Source organism: Vespa mandarinia, chromosome 21 (genome assembly GCF_050613455.1).
Source record: "Vespa mandarinia isolate Hongniang chromosome 21, ASM5061345v1, whole genome shotgun sequence".
In the NCBI taxonomy this organism is placed as follows: Eukaryota; Metazoa; Arthropoda; class Insecta; order Hymenoptera; family Vespidae; genus Vespa; species Vespa mandarinia.
In genome coordinates, this window is record NC_140830.1 from 2,877,501 (window position 1) to 2,894,715 (window position 17,215).

General features: G+C 38.1%; 1 protein-coding gene and 1 long non-coding RNA gene across 5 annotated transcripts in view; both read left to right on the top strand.

Moving 5' to 3' along the window:
- Positions 1-16,846, top strand: part of LOC118444020 (protein abrupt) — a 74,374-nt gene extending 57,528 nt beyond the window's left edge. For all 4 annotated transcript variants that reach the window (XM_085663380.1, XM_035871803.2, XM_035871804.2 and 1 more), the window contains one exon: positions 15,602-16,846. In XM_085663380.1, coding sequence (XP_085519506.1) covers positions 15,602-16,605 — 1,004 coding nt within the window. In that variant the 3' untranslated portion in view covers positions 16,606-16,846. The remainder of the gene's footprint in view (positions 1-15,601) is intronic.
- LOC146872322 (uncharacterized) lies at positions 2,972-5,798 on the top strand. Its single transcript, XR_014983463.1, has 2 exons — positions 2,972-4,869; positions 5,076-5,798. It is a non-coding gene; the product is annotated as an uncharacterized LOC146872322 (long non-coding RNA).
- Positions 16,847-17,215: the final 369 nt, after the last annotated feature.

The window sequence follows — 17,215 nt, forward strand, 5'->3', positions numbered from 1 at the left end:
TAACTTCGGAATTCGTTTCAGTTTCGGTCCGATTCTTATCAAATTGACGAGTTTCTTCGATAGGACGAGGACGATGTTTCTCTCTCTCTCTTTTTCTCTTTCTTTTTCTTTCTATATTTTCGATGTGCGTGTAATATCTCGCGTTCAAAGTACATATATACAAGGTGAATCGTGAGAGAGGTGAGAGGGTGGATTGAAGTTTGTGAGGGACCAGTTGGGATTGAGAGGGATGCGATTGCGTGAGTACATGTCCACGCCCACTTTCACTTATATATATAATATATATATATATGTGTGTGTGTGTGTGTGAGTGTGTGTGTGTGTGTATGTGAGTAGAAAAGAAAACGCAATTCCTCTCTTATGTACCCACGTAGTTGAGAAAAGTAAGAAAGATTCTCTTTCGTCATCCCCCCCCGTGCCGCCCCTCGATCCCTTTTCCCTGTGCCATCTCTCTCCCTTACGTTCCTCATCTTTCCTGACCAACCCACCCCATTCTCCTGCGATTTTTTTTCTCATCCCATTCGAAATTCTTACCTCGTGACCTTTCTGAAAATTACGTTTGATTTGCCGAGCAGAATATTTCTCTCTCTCTCTCTCTCTCTCTCTCTCTCTCTCTCTCTCTCTGGAGAATTAATATTTTTCTTTAAACGTTGTAATATATTTGAAAGATCGATATTAAGGTTATTACGAATAATATTGAGTAAAAAATAGAGAGGATTCGTTTACTTTTTCTTTTTTTCTGGTCTGGACACGCGCGATAAGCAAAGTTCAATTATATCTATCTATGTATACGTATACACACACATACACACACACACACATATATATTTGTGTGTCCTTGATCTTTCCTTGTCTTCAATCGTTTAACTTGGTCCAGTTATCTCTATCTCTATCTCTCTATCTCTCTCTCTCTTTCTCTCTTTCTCGTACCTCCCTTAATGTCTAGAAATCCCCTTTTCTTCGCCTAACCCTCACGAATACATATATCCCCACGTACCCGGAGGAAAAGTTATACGGTATATTGCGTCATTCGGACAAATGACAATCGCAATTCCCTTCTTGGAATCTCTCGCATTCGTCCACGTCATTCAGCGTATCGTCGCGCACTTTTTTTGCTCCCTTTTTTATTTTTCCTTTTCCCCCTTCATCCCTTTTCCTTCCTTCGTTCCTTCTCATAATTTCTCAAATAAGAATTCAAAATTCAATAAAATCAGAAATAGGGAAGAAGGAAAAAAAAGAAAGAAAGAAAGAATAAATGAATGAACGAATGAACGAATGAATCAACGAATGAATGAATGAATGAATGAAAAAAGGAGAAAGAAAAAAATTTAGAATAATTCTCGAGAATATTTCTATGATATATAAAAATATTCAATGGAAATATTAAAATCTTCGAAATAATTCAAATAAATATATATATATATATATATATATATATATATATATATATATATATATCTTGAAGGATAAATCAAACGAGCGAGCGACCGAAGAAACAAGTAAGCGTGAGAGAGAAAGAGAGAAAGAGAGAGAGAGAGAGAGACATAGAGAGATAGAGAGATAGAGCTATTAGAAGAGGGTGATAGTGATGGCGATGACGATGGCTATGGCTGTGGCGATGGCTATGGCGATGGCGATGGCGATGGCGATGGCGATGGTGCCAGTGGTTTCGAACTTCTCCAAGTTCCGCGTACCACATGCCGCAGCACCCGATGGTATTCCCTCATCGTAGGTACGCTCGATATCGTCGTCACGAATACTCCGTTTACTCCTCCCTCATACTCTCCCTCTTACTCTTCCTCCGTAAGCACTCCTGGTCGTTCGGGATCGATCGTTGCCATTCCCGAATGAAAACGATATAGAGAAGAGAAACGGTCTCTATCTATCTATCTCTAACTGTCTCTCTCTCTCTTTCTCTCTCACACTCTTTCTATATCTCTCATGAATGCAACAGCAACAACAAGAATAGTAATAGCAACAAGCATACTGCCAGTAACAACAACAGTCATTCCTGACAGCCATAATTTAACAACGCAACATATACTTACATACACACACACACACAGAGAAAGAGAGAGAGAGAGAGAGAGAGACACGCGCACACAAACACGCACACATTGCTAAGAAGATTGATTAAGCTGCCGTAACCATACCACTTCCCACGCGAAGTATATTAAAGACGTGACCCGACATAAAGGATCCTCGTCTTCGAATCCTCTATCTTTCTTCTTCCTTACTCTCGCAAACTTCTCTATCTCTGACCACATTGATTTTCCTCACGACGAGACCCTTCCCTTCCTTTACCTTTCCCGTTCCTTCCTTCCTTCCTTCCTTCCTTCCTTCCTTCCTTCGTCTTCTTCGTCTTCTTCCGTTTCTTCATTTTTTTCTTTTTATTCATCATACTCAGCACTCCTCCTTTCTGACAAAAAAGAAAAAAAAAATAAAGAGAATACTCGCGTACTCCTTTCTCAAAGTATACATATATAAGTATGAAAGAAAACGTGGCCGATCTCTTCTTTACGTCGTTGTTATCGTTCCTTTTTAGTCCCCCTCCTCCTCCTCCTCCTCCACCTTCTCCTTCTCTTACTCGTACTACTTCTTCATCGTTCATTCTCTTGTTTGCTCTACTATAATCCAGAAGCATCTTGAACAGACAAACGAGAAAACCCTGTAGGTACGTTCTCGAAAGCTTCGTAAGTTTGATTGAATTCCATTTGATGGCGCGTGGGAGAGGTTACTATCAGGAAATAGACAAGTTACTTGGAGAAACTTCTTCCTTCTTCTTCTCCTCCTCCTCCTCCTCCTCCTCCTCCTCCTTCTCCTCCTTCTTTTTCTTCTTCTTCTCCTTTTGTTTTTTTTCCTTTTTTTGCTTTTCTTGTCTCTTTTTTTGTCTCTTACTTTCTCTCTCTCTCTCTCTCTCTTTTTTTTATTTTTTTGATATTTATTTTATTCTCTTTTAACTCGACGATCATTGAAATACGACAAATGCTTTTAGACACTTCGTAACCCGAGTTTACCATTCGGCCAGGCTCTACGCTCCATCGAGCTAACTTATCTAGCTCGAGCATTAAGTTATATTTTTAGGATGGATTAACTAAGAATTTTCGCTACTAGACACGTGTCTCTTTGGTTTTCTTATTCAGCTTCGTCTTCTTCTTTCTCTTCTTCTTCTTCTTCGTCGTCGTCGTCGCCTTCAAAGAAAAGACATTATAATCTATTTTATTTGATTCTATTAACGTGTTTCGTCATGCGGCCATCATCCGGTTTATTCTTAGAATACAGAACAAATGTATTTGTAGATATTTAAGAAAACAGGAACACTTCTTCCCGCGCTTTTCTTAGGTACTCTCCCGAGTGCCACGAAATCCGAACTTCCTCTCTCACTCTCCCTCTCTCTTTCCCTCTCTCTCTCTCTTTCTCTCTCTCTCTTTTACTCTCATAGCACCAAATGCTCATCAATTTTACGGGAAGACGGCTCAACGCAGACCTCATTCCTTCTTCTTCTTCTTCTTCTTCTTTTTCTCTTCTACTTCTTTTTTCTTTTTCTTCTTCTTCTTTTTCTTCTTCTTTTTTGTTGCCTCTTTTCCTCAGAACTTGCTACCTAATGCTGGGTTTTGTCGGCTAGCAATACTCCGTTCCCTTGGAATTCCCTCGGCGGAAGGGTCTTGCAAAAAGAATGGAAAGCTTTGCCTTTGCCGGACTCTCGACTCGAACCTTTCTCGATTCGATAATAAATCTTTATTAGATCTCACGGGAGCGTCGAGAACGTTGTAAACGTTGTAAACGAAATCTCCCAAATTCCCTTTTTCCTCCCTTTCCTTCTACTTCTTTTTTTTCTCTCTCTCTCTCTCTCTCTCTCTCTCTCTTTTTTTTTTTTTTATTTGAATCCTTTTCTCTTTTTCTTTACTTCATCACGTCGTATAAATGCCAACCTATTTGCCGAAATGCCAAATGGAAGAGAATAGAATGAAACTGTAAAACGTTTTCTAATCGTCGAGGCGATCAAATGTTTTTAACAAAAAGAAAAAAAAAAAGAAGACAGAGTCGGTATCGACGGTACACGATATTTTATCTTTTCTATCTTTTTTTATTTCTTTTATCTTTATACATACTACACCGAGACTCCGATCCGTTCATGAATGCGTTCATTAATATTCTAACCCCTTCCGCTAGTTCTCTGCGCGTGTGATTTATTCTTCGATTAGATAGGAAAAGAAAAAAGGAAAAAGAAGAGAAGAGAGGAAAAAAAGGATGAAAAGAAAAAAAACAAGGAAAAGGAAGGGGGAAAAAAAATAGAACGGCGGAAATGCATCGTCCCTTTTAATCGGCATATTTTCCATTCTTATTCGCAGACGACGCGAACACTATTCCATCTTCATAAAGTCGATGAAAAGTACGAGATAAATATCATAGGGTAGAACGAGGATGAGAAAAGAATGAGGGAAAGAGAGAGAAAAAGAAAGAGAGAAAGAGAGAGAGAGAGAGGAAAGGGGAACAAAAACATGCGCTCTCCTTTTCTCTCTTTTCCTCCCTCTCTCTTTCTCTTTCTCTCACTCTTTCTTTTTCTTTCACTGTCTCTCTCTCTCTCTCTCTCTTTTCTCCACTCTCGCTCTCTTATCGACAAATAATAATCATCCCTTAAAGTCCTCCGACGATCTATCTACACGTGGCAAACGATCATGTGCTATATAAGATCCTTCATTAACCACAGCGCGTTCGTAAATTTCCAATAGACGATCCTCGTTTCAAGCGTTCCGAACAAAAACACAATAGCCCGGGGATCATCCACGATCGACGTTCGGCAGGAACTTCCAATAACGTTGGTAAGTGACGCGCAAAAGCCAGCCGGCATTTCGTGAATGTGTGAGGGTAAAAGATAGATAGATAGGGAGCAAAAGAGAAAGAGAGAGAAAGAGATAAATATATATGTAGAAGCATAAATGAAGAAAGAGAGGGGTAGCGATAGATAGAGAGAAAAAGAAAGCGAGAGAGAAAGAGAGAGAGAAAGAGTGAGGATCGCACAGACAAGAGAAACAAAAAGCGAGAGAGAGAGAGAGAAAGAGAGAGAGAAAGAGGTAGATAGAGAGATAGACATAGTTGATAGAAAGAGAAAGAGAAGCGACGAGAGAGAGAAAGAGAGAGAGAGAGAGAGAGAGACGAATGAGAGAGAAAAGAGAGAGGCCGTAGTTCCCCCCCAAGGTCCTGGGATCGATCCCTGTGCAATTTCCCGCACATGTCCGCATTGATCTGCCCTCACTTGCCCCCGGTACCCACCTCTCTCCCTTTTACCCCCTTGGCATACTCAACCACCTCCACCACTGCCACCGCCGCCACCACCACCACCATCACCACCACCACCACCACCATCACCATCACCACTACTACTACTACTACTACTACCACTACCATTACCGTCGTCTGATATTACTATCACGGATATCGTCGCTCTTAACTTTTTTTGGGATACCACATGATCACCGTAACACTCCTAAGGATTTTTCCGTTCAACCTTCTGACTCGATATCCTTTAGAGCAAGACTTAAAGCCATCGTCTCAAAAACAACCGCCGCCGTCGCCACCACCACCAACACCAACACCACTACCAATACCATCCCTATCTCCATCATCACCATCACCGTTGCCACCACGTTTATTCACTCTCATCTGAATTTTCTCGTGTGAACTCCTATATTCTCTTTTTTTCTAATGCGTTAAAGATGTCAAAGCTTGATTGAAATAATTCGAAAAAATAAAAAAAGAGAGAGAATGTTTGATTTATTTACAATTAAAATTTTAATTGGACGATGATAAACATTTAAAATTTTTTATAATAAAATTATTCTGACATATTCCATTTATATATATATATATATATATATATATATATATATATATATACATAAAAAAAAATATAAAAAAAAGTAAAACAGAAAAATAATAAAAAACGGATTAAAAAAGCTTAAAGAGGGTGAATGTAATGGTAGAAAACGTTCGAGGAACACACGTGCCCAGCTAAATTAAACTTTCCTACCCTACCTTACTCTTCCAACAACCCCCATACATCAAATCGCCTGTCATAAACCTAAGCCGTACCAAGCGCATACCTTAGACCTAACCGATCGAAAACTTGAACATCGGAAGGGAGGAAGTTCCTGTTTCCGACAGCGATGAGAGAGAGAGAGAGAGAGAGAGAGAGAGAGAGAGAGAGAGAGAGAGAGAGAGAGAGAGAAAGAGAGAGCGCGCGCGAGAGAGAAGGGAAAAAAGTAGAGAGAGAGAGAGAGAGAAAGAGAAAGAAAGAAAGAGAAACAGGAGTCTAAAAAGATCACTAATTAAACGAGAAGATAACATCATTTATTTTCAATTAATTCATTCAAAGATTTTCTTTACCAATTAAATCACAAATTCCACAGGATTCAACTCATTTCTAATATTTCTTATAAATACATCATGATATATTCGTCAAGATCAAAAATTACCCTAATTGCAGCGTCTATGTGTACGCATGAGAGAGAGAGAGAGAGAGAGAGAGAGAGAGAGAGAGAGAGAGAGAAACAGAGACGGAGAGAGGGAGGTAGGAAGGGAGAGAAAGAATGGTAAAGGAAAAGTAAACACCGGTAGTGAGGACCTTCCCTTGAAACCCAAAGACATCGATCTTCGTGCTCCCTTCAGCCAATCAGCTAGCTGACTGCTCCTCGAAAAGCGGCTCCTCGTTAATGCAACGCAATTCGTCGGATAGACGCCGCTAATGGACTCCCGCAATCATCCTCAGGCTTGCTACCAAAACTCCTTCGACTGTTAGATCGTTTCCTTCCTTTTCCTGTCCTCATCCTCGTCCCCGTTGTCTTCCTCTTCTTCAAGTGATTCCTTAAGTCGAATTTGTTTCTTCAATCATCCTTCATCATTGTTTTCATCATGCTTTATCTCGATATCCTCATACATATGTATATATATATATATTTTTTTTTTCGTTCATCAATACATTCCAAGTAGAATGGATATTAATTTTAATGAACCAAACGAGTCATTCGACCTATTTTTCCTTCCTTTCTATTCTGTTTTATTTTATTTTGTTTTGTTTTGTTTTGTTTCATTTTCATTATCTCGCAGGAATACGCTTTTGCAAAGCTTTTTTTTATCATACTTTTCCAAGTGATCGATTCGCAGTCAGTAATCGGTTCATTTGACAGATTATGCGATGTTATTATTTATAAAAAGAAAAAAAAAAGAAAAAAAAGAAAACGAAACAAAAAGAAATGGACCAATAAGATAGCGGTACAAAGTCTCTTCTCGGCGTGCTTTTTTTCTTTATCACCTTCTTCCCAAAAGAATTTTGATTGGGAGGCATCGAGCAAGGGAATCGACGATCAAAAAAAAAGAAAAATAAATCGGTATATTAAATATGAAAAAAAAAAGTGGGGGAAAAAAGATAATAAAGAAAAATAAAAATAATAGTAGAGGAGGAGCAGGAGGAGGAGGAGGAGGAGGAGGAGGAAGAAAAAGGAAAAAAAAAAAGATAAAAAGATCGAAGTCCCGCGTTCTAACGAAAAGGAAGTCGACCTTAATCCGACTGGGATTCGGCGTAATCGAGTTGATGCATAAATCACTTGGAAATACGCTTTTCCGTTTCACCACTATACGGAGTCCTGTAATTCTAATAAATTGCTTCGTCGTGGACCCATAAATCAGAACGTGGCCTGACGATCCCAGCTTTTTTCTCGTTAGACTACTTCTCGTTGCTGGATGAACTTTTATTAGGCGTTGCTAGACGATTTCTCTTTCTAATATCATTTCTGTATGATGTGTGCTCTCGCGCGCGCGCGCGCGCGCGTGCCTATATAACTGTGCTATACGTGTGATTGGATTGCGTGTTTGTCCGTACGTATCATATGAACTAATTCGACCGAATAAATCGACCGATATCATTTGCAAAATTCACTAGCCATCAAAAAAAATTTCTTACATATCGAACGATCGAACAAGTTTTTCGTTTCCTTTCTTTTCGTTTCCTTCTTTACATTTTTCTTGATTTTAAAAATAAAAAGAAAAAGAACAAAAAAATAAAAGGAACGAAAAGAAAAGAAAAAGAAAAAGGGGAGAGAGAGAGAGAGAGAGAGAGAAAGAGTGAGAGAGAGGGAAAAAGAAGCAGAAAATGAGGGAAGAAATGATTTTCCGTGATTCGAGGTTGAGTCCATAAGTAGAGAAGAGGGATGTACATGGCACATCCGACTCTTCCCCCTCCCCTCTACCCCCTTCGCCTATGTAACTCACCCTCGCACCTCAACCCACCCACCCCGTTTTTACGTAATGAGACGTGCACGAAAGTGGGAGAGGCCTTTTGCTTAGAGATTCGTAGGAAAGATAGTCGTAACGAGGAGTAGAGGGTGGATCAATACGAGGGTTCTTACGTAGTTCGCTCACTCCGTCTTCCTCTTATTCTCTCCCTTTCACTCACTCTTTGCTCTCTTTCTCTCTCTCTCTCTGTCTCTCTCTCTCTCTCTTTCTTAATCCCCACCCTTTCCTTTTCCGTGACCGTTCCTCTCCTTTGCAGCCCCTTCTACTTTTATCGAAACTTCCCTTTCTTTGGATATTGCTTTGTTGCTCTCTCTCTCTCTCTCTCTCTATCTCTGTCTCTCTATCTCTCACTCTCTCTCTCTCTTTTTCTCTCTCTGTCAGTTTGTCTGCTGTCTATTTGTCTGTCTGTCTGTCTCTCTTTCTCTCTCTCTCTCTCTCTCTCTCTCTCTCTGTCTCTTTTTTCTTTCTCTCTCGGCGAGCTTGAATGCACGAAGGTGACGAACGATGACGACGATGATAATAATGATCATGATGATTACGATAATAACGAGTGAACATATGCGTATATATATGTATATATATATGTATATATATATGTATGTATATGCATATATGTATATACACACCTACATACATATATTACTCTTCCACTTGATGTCTTTGCTTTAACAAAAAAAAAAAAAAAAAAAATAAAAAAATAAAAAAATAAAGAGGAAAAGAAAAGCAGAAAAAAGCAAAAGAAAAGAAAAAAGAAAAGAAAAGAAAGAAAAGAAAAGGGGAGAAAACACGAAGAGATGCTGATGAAAAAAAAAAAAGCAGCAAGAAGCAACCCTTCTTTTCTTCTTTCATCTTTCGCCAGCAACTCTCTTAAAGAATGTCTCTTTAGTCGAGGTCGGAGCAACGAAGCCACAAAATTTGAGGAGAATTTCGTCCTGGAAGAGAATGAATGTACCTTTCGGGAACGTCAAGTGAGATCCTTCGTAAAAATAAAAAATAAAAAAGTAATATAAAAATGCAAGAAAAAATCAAAAAAAAAAAAGAAAGAAAGAAAGAAAGAAAGAAAGAAAGAAAGAAAGAGAAAGATTAGAGGGCCGTAGGAATGATATAGTCGAGTACAACCAACAAGCACGACAACGCCAACATCGACAACAACACAACCAAATATCCTACAACCGGGCATGCCCTGAGAGTACGAGAGTAGCTTGCGTGTTGTGTGTGTGTGTGTGTGTGATACGCGCGCGCGTGTGCGAGTGCGTATGTATGTGTGTGTGTATAAGTGTGTGTGAAGGTTTAGGTATGCATTTGTTCAACTATGGTGTGTGTGTATGTATGTATGTATGTATGTATGTATGTATGTATGTATGTATGTATGTATGTATGTATGTATGTATGTAAGTGTGTATGCGTACCTGTATGTGTGTATGTGTGTATGTGTGCGCGTGCGCGCTTGTGTGTGTATCTGTACGTGTGGGGGGGAAAAAAGGTGAAAAAAAGATAGATCGAGTGAGCATGAAAGTGTGCTCGAGGGTGTAGAAAGGATGAAAGATAGAAAGGTTATTGGTAGAGAGAAAGAGAGAGAGAGAGAGAGAGAGAGAGAGAGAGAGAAACAGAGAAACAGAGAGAGAGAGAGAGAAAGAAAGAGAGAAAGAGAAAGTGTGTATGTGTAGAAAGAGAGAAAGAAGAAAGAGAGTTGAAAGGAAAAGAATGGGGCACATATCTTGGCACGTAGTACTGGCACAGTGCACTCTATATGTGCATCTGCATGTGAACAGTCTACGTGCCTGTGCTTGTGTATGTTTGTACGAGTGAGATATAAAAGAAAGAGAGAGAGAGAGAGAGAGAGAGAGAGAAAGAAAAAGAGCGCGTGCGAGAGAGAGAGAGAGAGAAAGAGCGCGTGCGAGAGAGAGAGAGAGAGAGAGGGAAAGTATTGAAAGTGAGAACACAGAGTGAACCATTGAACTGATGGGCACGTCCTGGTTGTAGGATCGGTGATACCGAAGAGGGAAGAGGCTTCTTCGTTGGCGGCTGCAACAGCGGCAACTGCAGCGGCCGCCAGCGAAACAACAACGCAGGCCGTGGAGAATTTCTCGAGGCTGTACGCGGTACTGCGCCATGACGATTCGAGGCCCGTTTGCCGTTACTGCGGCAGAAGTTATTCCTCACCGAGCAACCTAAGGCAACACGTGAAAAACGTCCATTCGAATTGGCCACCTCCGGACACGTGGCCTCAATGCAACGTATGCGGGAAACGGTGCAAGACGAAACACTACTTGATCAATCATCAACTACAAGCACACGGGATACATCAAAGACCTGGGAATTCGAATCAACAACATCAATCGCCCTCTTCTTAACCGTGAAAATGATTTTTCTTTATCACTTTTTCAAATTCGTCTGATGATGATGATGATGATGATGATGATGATGATGATGATGATGATGATGATGATGATGATGATGATGATGATGATGATGATGATGATGATGATGATGATGATGATGATGATGATGATGATGATGATGATGATGATGATGATAATGATGATAATATCAACAATAATAATAACAACAACAACGACAACACCAACAACAATAATAACTGTTTACAACTACTTATGACAACAACGTACAAGCAACAAGCGGTGAGGGGTGAGGGAGAGACGGGATTATCAACGAGACGGGAATCGTTCGTTTCCGATTCGTTTTCTTATATCGTTAAAAAAATATGACCTCTTCTTCCTCCTCTTCTTTATCTTCTTCTTCTTCTTTTTCTTCTTCTTCTTGTTCTTCTTCTTCCTCCTTCTCTTCCTCTTATTTTTCTTTTTCTTATTATTTTATCTGTTTTGTTTTTTTTTTATCATTCAATCAACTTCTTGTCATTCGATTCTTGTAATGACATGAAATTGCTAGGGAGAGAATCTTCCTCGCATAATAATAATGATATTAATAATAATAATAATAATAAGTAATAATGATAATAATAATAATAATAATAAATAATAAATAATATTAAATAATTAATAATAATTAATAATTATCATGATAAATTTCTCTGTTCCACCTAATTTATCCAAAATATATTATTATTATTATTATTATTAGTAGTAGTAGTAGTATTAGTATTATTATTATTATTATTACTTTTATTACTATTTGTATTATTACTATTATTATTATTATTATTATTATTATTATTATTATTATTATTATTATTATTGTTATTATTATTATTATTATTATTATTATTATTATTATTATTATTATTATTATTATTATTATTATTATCATTTAAGCAAATTTAATAGACTAACTAATAAGACGAGATCTGGCACGTGAGATTATTCCCGATAACGTTCTGCACGATCGAATTTTCCATCATTCTCTCCTAACTTCCTATATGAAAAGGACTCTAACGTAATTCCATGATGTTATCGTTAAATGTTAGTGCGATATCCGTGTAGTCCCCGTTGTGCACGATATCGAGCGATACCGATTAGGAATGCGCTGATACCAGTAGGCAGTAATCACTTGCTGGACGCAACCGCTAAATGACGCTCGAGAGGGTGAGATAGAGAGAGAGAGAGAGAGAGAGAGAGAGAGAGAGAGAGAGAGAGAGAGAGAGAGAAAGAGAGAGAGAGAGAGAGAGAGGGAGATAGGGAGAGAGAATGTGATAGCGAGGAAAGAGAAGGGGGTTTTGGGTGGATTGTATATGTGCTATCGGGGTGGGATTATGGTGGTGGTGGCTGGTGGTAACGTTGGTGTGGTGGTGGTTGCAGATCACGGGCTCGATGAGGCAGAGGGTGCGGCTTACCACCACCACCACAGCCATCACCAGCAACATCATCGGCACCGTCATCATCATCCACTACCACCCGCTCCTCCTCCTCACCATCTCCAACCGGCAGGAACGCACGAAGATGACTCCGACCAATCAGGGAATACGGTTGCGGCGACAACGACTATCACCACAACAACAGCCAAGTATCAAAGAGCCCAGCCAGATTTCAGGCAACAGAGAATGTTACGTGAACATCATCGACAACACGGTTATCGTTGTCCACTTTGCTGTAGGACCTTCCAAGAGATTGGTGCTATGAGAGCTCACTTGGATCATCATTATCCTAGAGACTCGCCGACCTGTCCTGTTGTATCCTGTGCTAAAACATTTTCCCATCCTAACAGTGTCCGGAATCATATGAGACTTAAACATCCGATACAGTGGGATCAGATAAAAACCCTTAGATGGACTTATGTTTGATCGAGAGGGAATCAACTAATAACCTAATCGTTTATTCCTTTTTCAAATCTATACTATCTTCTTCTTCTTCTTCTTCTTCTTCTTATTCTTTTTTCCAAAGAGATCGTCTTTATTATTATTATTAGTATTATTATTATTATTATTATTATTATTATTGTTATTATTTGTATTATTTTTCTTCTTCTTCCTCTTCTTTTTTCTTGAGAACGATTGAAATACATTAGATCAATCATGCGTTCGTCATCGTTTAGGACATTGCGTGCCAGATTATCATCGCATAAGAGAAGATTTAGCTCGAATCTACTAATACCATTAACTTCATATAATAATATAATGCTGTACGAGATCACGTTTGTACTATTTCTCAACAGTGCCGCTTTATTTTTCAAAGTTTCAAACACGTAAACCCCTACTCCCATGCCCCTCCCACACCCCATGCCCCCCCCCAACCCCGCCAACCCACTACTTCATCACCCTCTCTCACTCGCCAAGTCCGCGTACCGTGTTTCTATCCCTGAAATCAATAATAATTATGAGAAAACGCACACGTTGTATATATTATAAAAGAGTATATAAAAAGAAAAATTATATACATATATATATATATATATATAAATATTATATATATAGAATATAAATATAATATACATAGAATTGATTTTATATAAAAAAAAAAAAAAAAAAACATAAACGAAACAGTATTTCCAGTAGAGCCTGACAAAATCTAGACGCCGTAGGGTCTTGTATTAATTAAAGGAAGTAAAAAAAAAAAAAAGAACAAAAAAAAACAAAAAAAGAAAAACACAAAACGAAACAAAAAACCACACACGGACAGGCACGCGCACACACACACACACACACACACACACATATATATATATGCATATATATATATATACACACATACACACACACATACATACAAATGAGAAAAAACAATAAAACAAAAGGAATGTCCAAAAGAATTGTTATGGACAATCCGCATAAAGTTTTAGAACGAGACGTATGTATTTACACAAGAGAAAACAATGTTCCTCCAAGCTGAGTAAGCCAGCCTTACGAAAATAATGTAGTTTTTAAGAGCGTAGTGCCGATATAATAATGATTTAACGAACGAAGACAAAAAAAAAAAAAAGAAAAAAGGAAGCAATGAAAAATAAAAAAGGAAAAAAAAGAATAGAGAAAGAAAAAACATAACAACAGCAACAGCATAGCGAGTATTTAGCACATCCGTGAGGAAAGAAGGAAAAAAAATTAAAAAATAAAAAAATTACGAACAACAACAACAACAACAATAACAACAACAACAACAATAACAACAACAACAAAAACACGCGATAAATAGAATAATGATCGAAAATAGAATAATGATGATGAAGAATTTAAAAATCCTTATTAGTAGCAGTAGTAATAGTAGGCCATACCAATATCGTAACGGGTCTCTTTTTTCATGGTCATTATCAAGAGATTACAGAGTCCATTTGCGTGTGTGTGTTGGTTCTACGCGAAATTTTGCGCGAATCGATTTGATTCGATATATTCGATTATCGATATTCGATATTCGAAGTGAGACACTCCCGAAAATTTTTTTAAACTTGTCTTCTTCGTGTACAAGTGCACACAGAAAGAAAGAAAGAAAGAAAGAAAGGAAAAAAAAGAGAGAAAAAAGGAAGGAAAGAAAGAAAAGAGAAAAAAGAAACGTTCAATGAAAAATGCTCGACCATCTTCCCACCAACCAACCCACCCTATCTCGTCTCCTACCCCATTCCAATTCAACCCAACCCAACCCAATTCAACCCACCCTCAATCCCTACTTTTGAAGCGTTCTACCTAAATAGCGCCTAGCCTTATTTTTCTACACAGTTTTATGTTTTCGTCAGTATTCTCTAGATTAGAGACTCCATTAAACGCGAACCGATTTTGAACACTTTGCGACGCTTCTTTCTAATCTCTCTGACTCCGAAGGTAGGACGACAACAACAATAACGATAACAAAAACAACACAACAACAAGAAGGAAGAAAAAAATCATCAGAAACGAAAGGAAAAAAACAAAAAAAATAAAGAATCGAAGATAGGAAAGAAATTTTCCAATAAATTTTCTATAAGAAAAAGAAGAAAAAAAAATAAAAAAAGAAAAATTGGAAGAAAACCTATAAGAAACATTGACCTTGCATTTGTCTATTATAGTTTTTATCAAAACTTCGGAATCAGAGTTGATTCGTTATGATGTTCAAATAATAATACATAATTATAATGTAATCGAAACATCATATACACATACACATACACATAAATACACAAAAACACACACATATACACACACATACCAGCGCTTGTATGATAGTTACTATAGAAAATACGTCGCAAGTGGTCACGTGGACATATACGATTATAATACTAAGGTGTATGAGCTGTTGGTTATATTAGTGGTACCACTGGTCAATTGATAATTATATTGCGTTAGACAAGTTCATTTTAATTCGAAACCCGAAGATCGATATTATTATTATTATTATTATTATTATTATTATTATTATTATTATTATATTTATTATTTTTCTATTTTTCTTTACCTAACATGCAATAGAGATATATTTATAGGTGCAATCTTTTATCAAGCATAATATCGTTCATTTGAATATTATTTTTATCATCCCGTTGTTGTTACGCGTGATAATATCTTTACCGCTTTCGTGACCGACAGCCCGTATAACAAACGATGTACAGAGCATCGACGATACGCACTATTTTAGCAGACATTAGCTTATAAATATATGAATAAAATATACGAAATAAAAAGTATATATATATATACATATATATATATACTATTTAAGTAATGCTTTGTACAATAAAAGGTATTCAGTGAATCCAACATGAGTTTATTTGAATTTGACCAAAATACCTGAAAAAAGAAAAAAAAATAAAAAAGAAAAAAAAACAGAAAGAAAATATCTCCCTTTATAAAATCAGTATAGAACGAATCCGATAATTTAATAAACTAATTCTAAAGTTTATTCGTTGTATTTTGTTTGTTTATATTTTTCAGTTGCACGACGAGGTCTAGACATGATGCGTGTACGTGCTACGGATCCACGGCCCTGTCCAAAATGTGGGAAAATCTATCGATCGGCACATACATTACGTACGCACCTTGAGGATAAGCATACGATCTGTCCAGGTTATCGTTGCGTTCTCTGTGGTACCGTGGCAAAGTCTAGGAACTCTTTGCATTCCCATATGTCAAGGCAACATCGTGGAATTAGCACGAAGGATTTACCGGTATTGCCAATGCCAAGCCCGTTCGATCCAGAATTGGCATCGCGTTTATTGGCTAAGGCTGGGGTTAAAGTTAGCCCTGCGGAATTACGTGCAAGAGCGAGTCCAACCGGTCCACGTAGAGGAGACATGAGATTGGAATTACCAAGGGGTGCACCGTCGGAAGCAGGAAGTAGCGTTTGCGGTGGCGACGACCCAGAGGATCTAACGTTACCGTTGAGTCTCAGGTACGGTTCGCCAACTCCTAACAACAATACTGTCATCACGAAGGTCACCGCTAGCAGTAATAACACAACTACGAGTAATAACAAAAGTTCAACGGCTACAGCGATAGCTGCTAAATCATTAGACACTATGCACGGAAATCGGGAGCCTAATACGGCCCCTCTTCATCCACCTGGACACTTACATCCCGGTCATCACAACGCAAGTGCCACTGGTTCGGCCATACTCGATACTTATCTTCAATTTATTGCTGAAAATTCTGGATTAACGACGATGGGCTTGAGCCCGGAACAAGCGGCCGCCGTAGCAGCTGCGCATGCCGCTAAAATGGCACACATGAGCGCAATGGATAAATTAGGTAGCCGCGGTCTCGAGGACTATCCTATGATCGGTAGGGACGAAGGTAGAGGACCTGGAGTTGTTCACGAGGATCGACAAGATCTATCGCACGACAGGCATCCCGCGATCATGGACGAAGCCGAATCCTCGGCTGCCGAGGAAGATGATTTCAGTGAAAATGAAGAACCCGAGGTTGTTAAGGCCGAGTAGTGAAAAAAAAAAAAGAAAAAAGAAAAATAAGAAACAAAAATAACACCCAATCTTACGAATACGAGTAATCATTGCCGAAAATGATAAAGGTTATCATGACGATGATAATGGTGATGATTATGGTGCGGGTGATGATGATGATAATGGTGATGTTGGTAATCATGATGATGGTGATGATGATGATGATGATGATGATCAGAACGATGACAATGATAATGATGATGGTGATAGGAAAAAGAGAGAGAGAGAGAGAGAGAGAGAGAGAGAGAGAAATAGAGAGATAGAGTTAGAAAATCCTCCTCGTAATTCCATCATCCATATATCATATTTTTAAATTCACAATAATGCTTCCCTTCGAACGTCTTCTCAAGTTCTTCGTCTTCGTACATCTCAATGTACGAATATAACTAATAAGCGAATACAATTAATAATAAAAAAAAAAAAAAAAAAAAAAAAAAAGAAAAAAAAAAGAAAAAATAACGAACAAACGAAACAAAGAAGAAGTCAAAGAAGAAGAGAAAAGATTATAATAATAAAGGGAAAAGGAAAAAAAAAATAACAAGTTACAAGAACAAACACTTATTCCATCCGACTACCTCAGTGCACACGA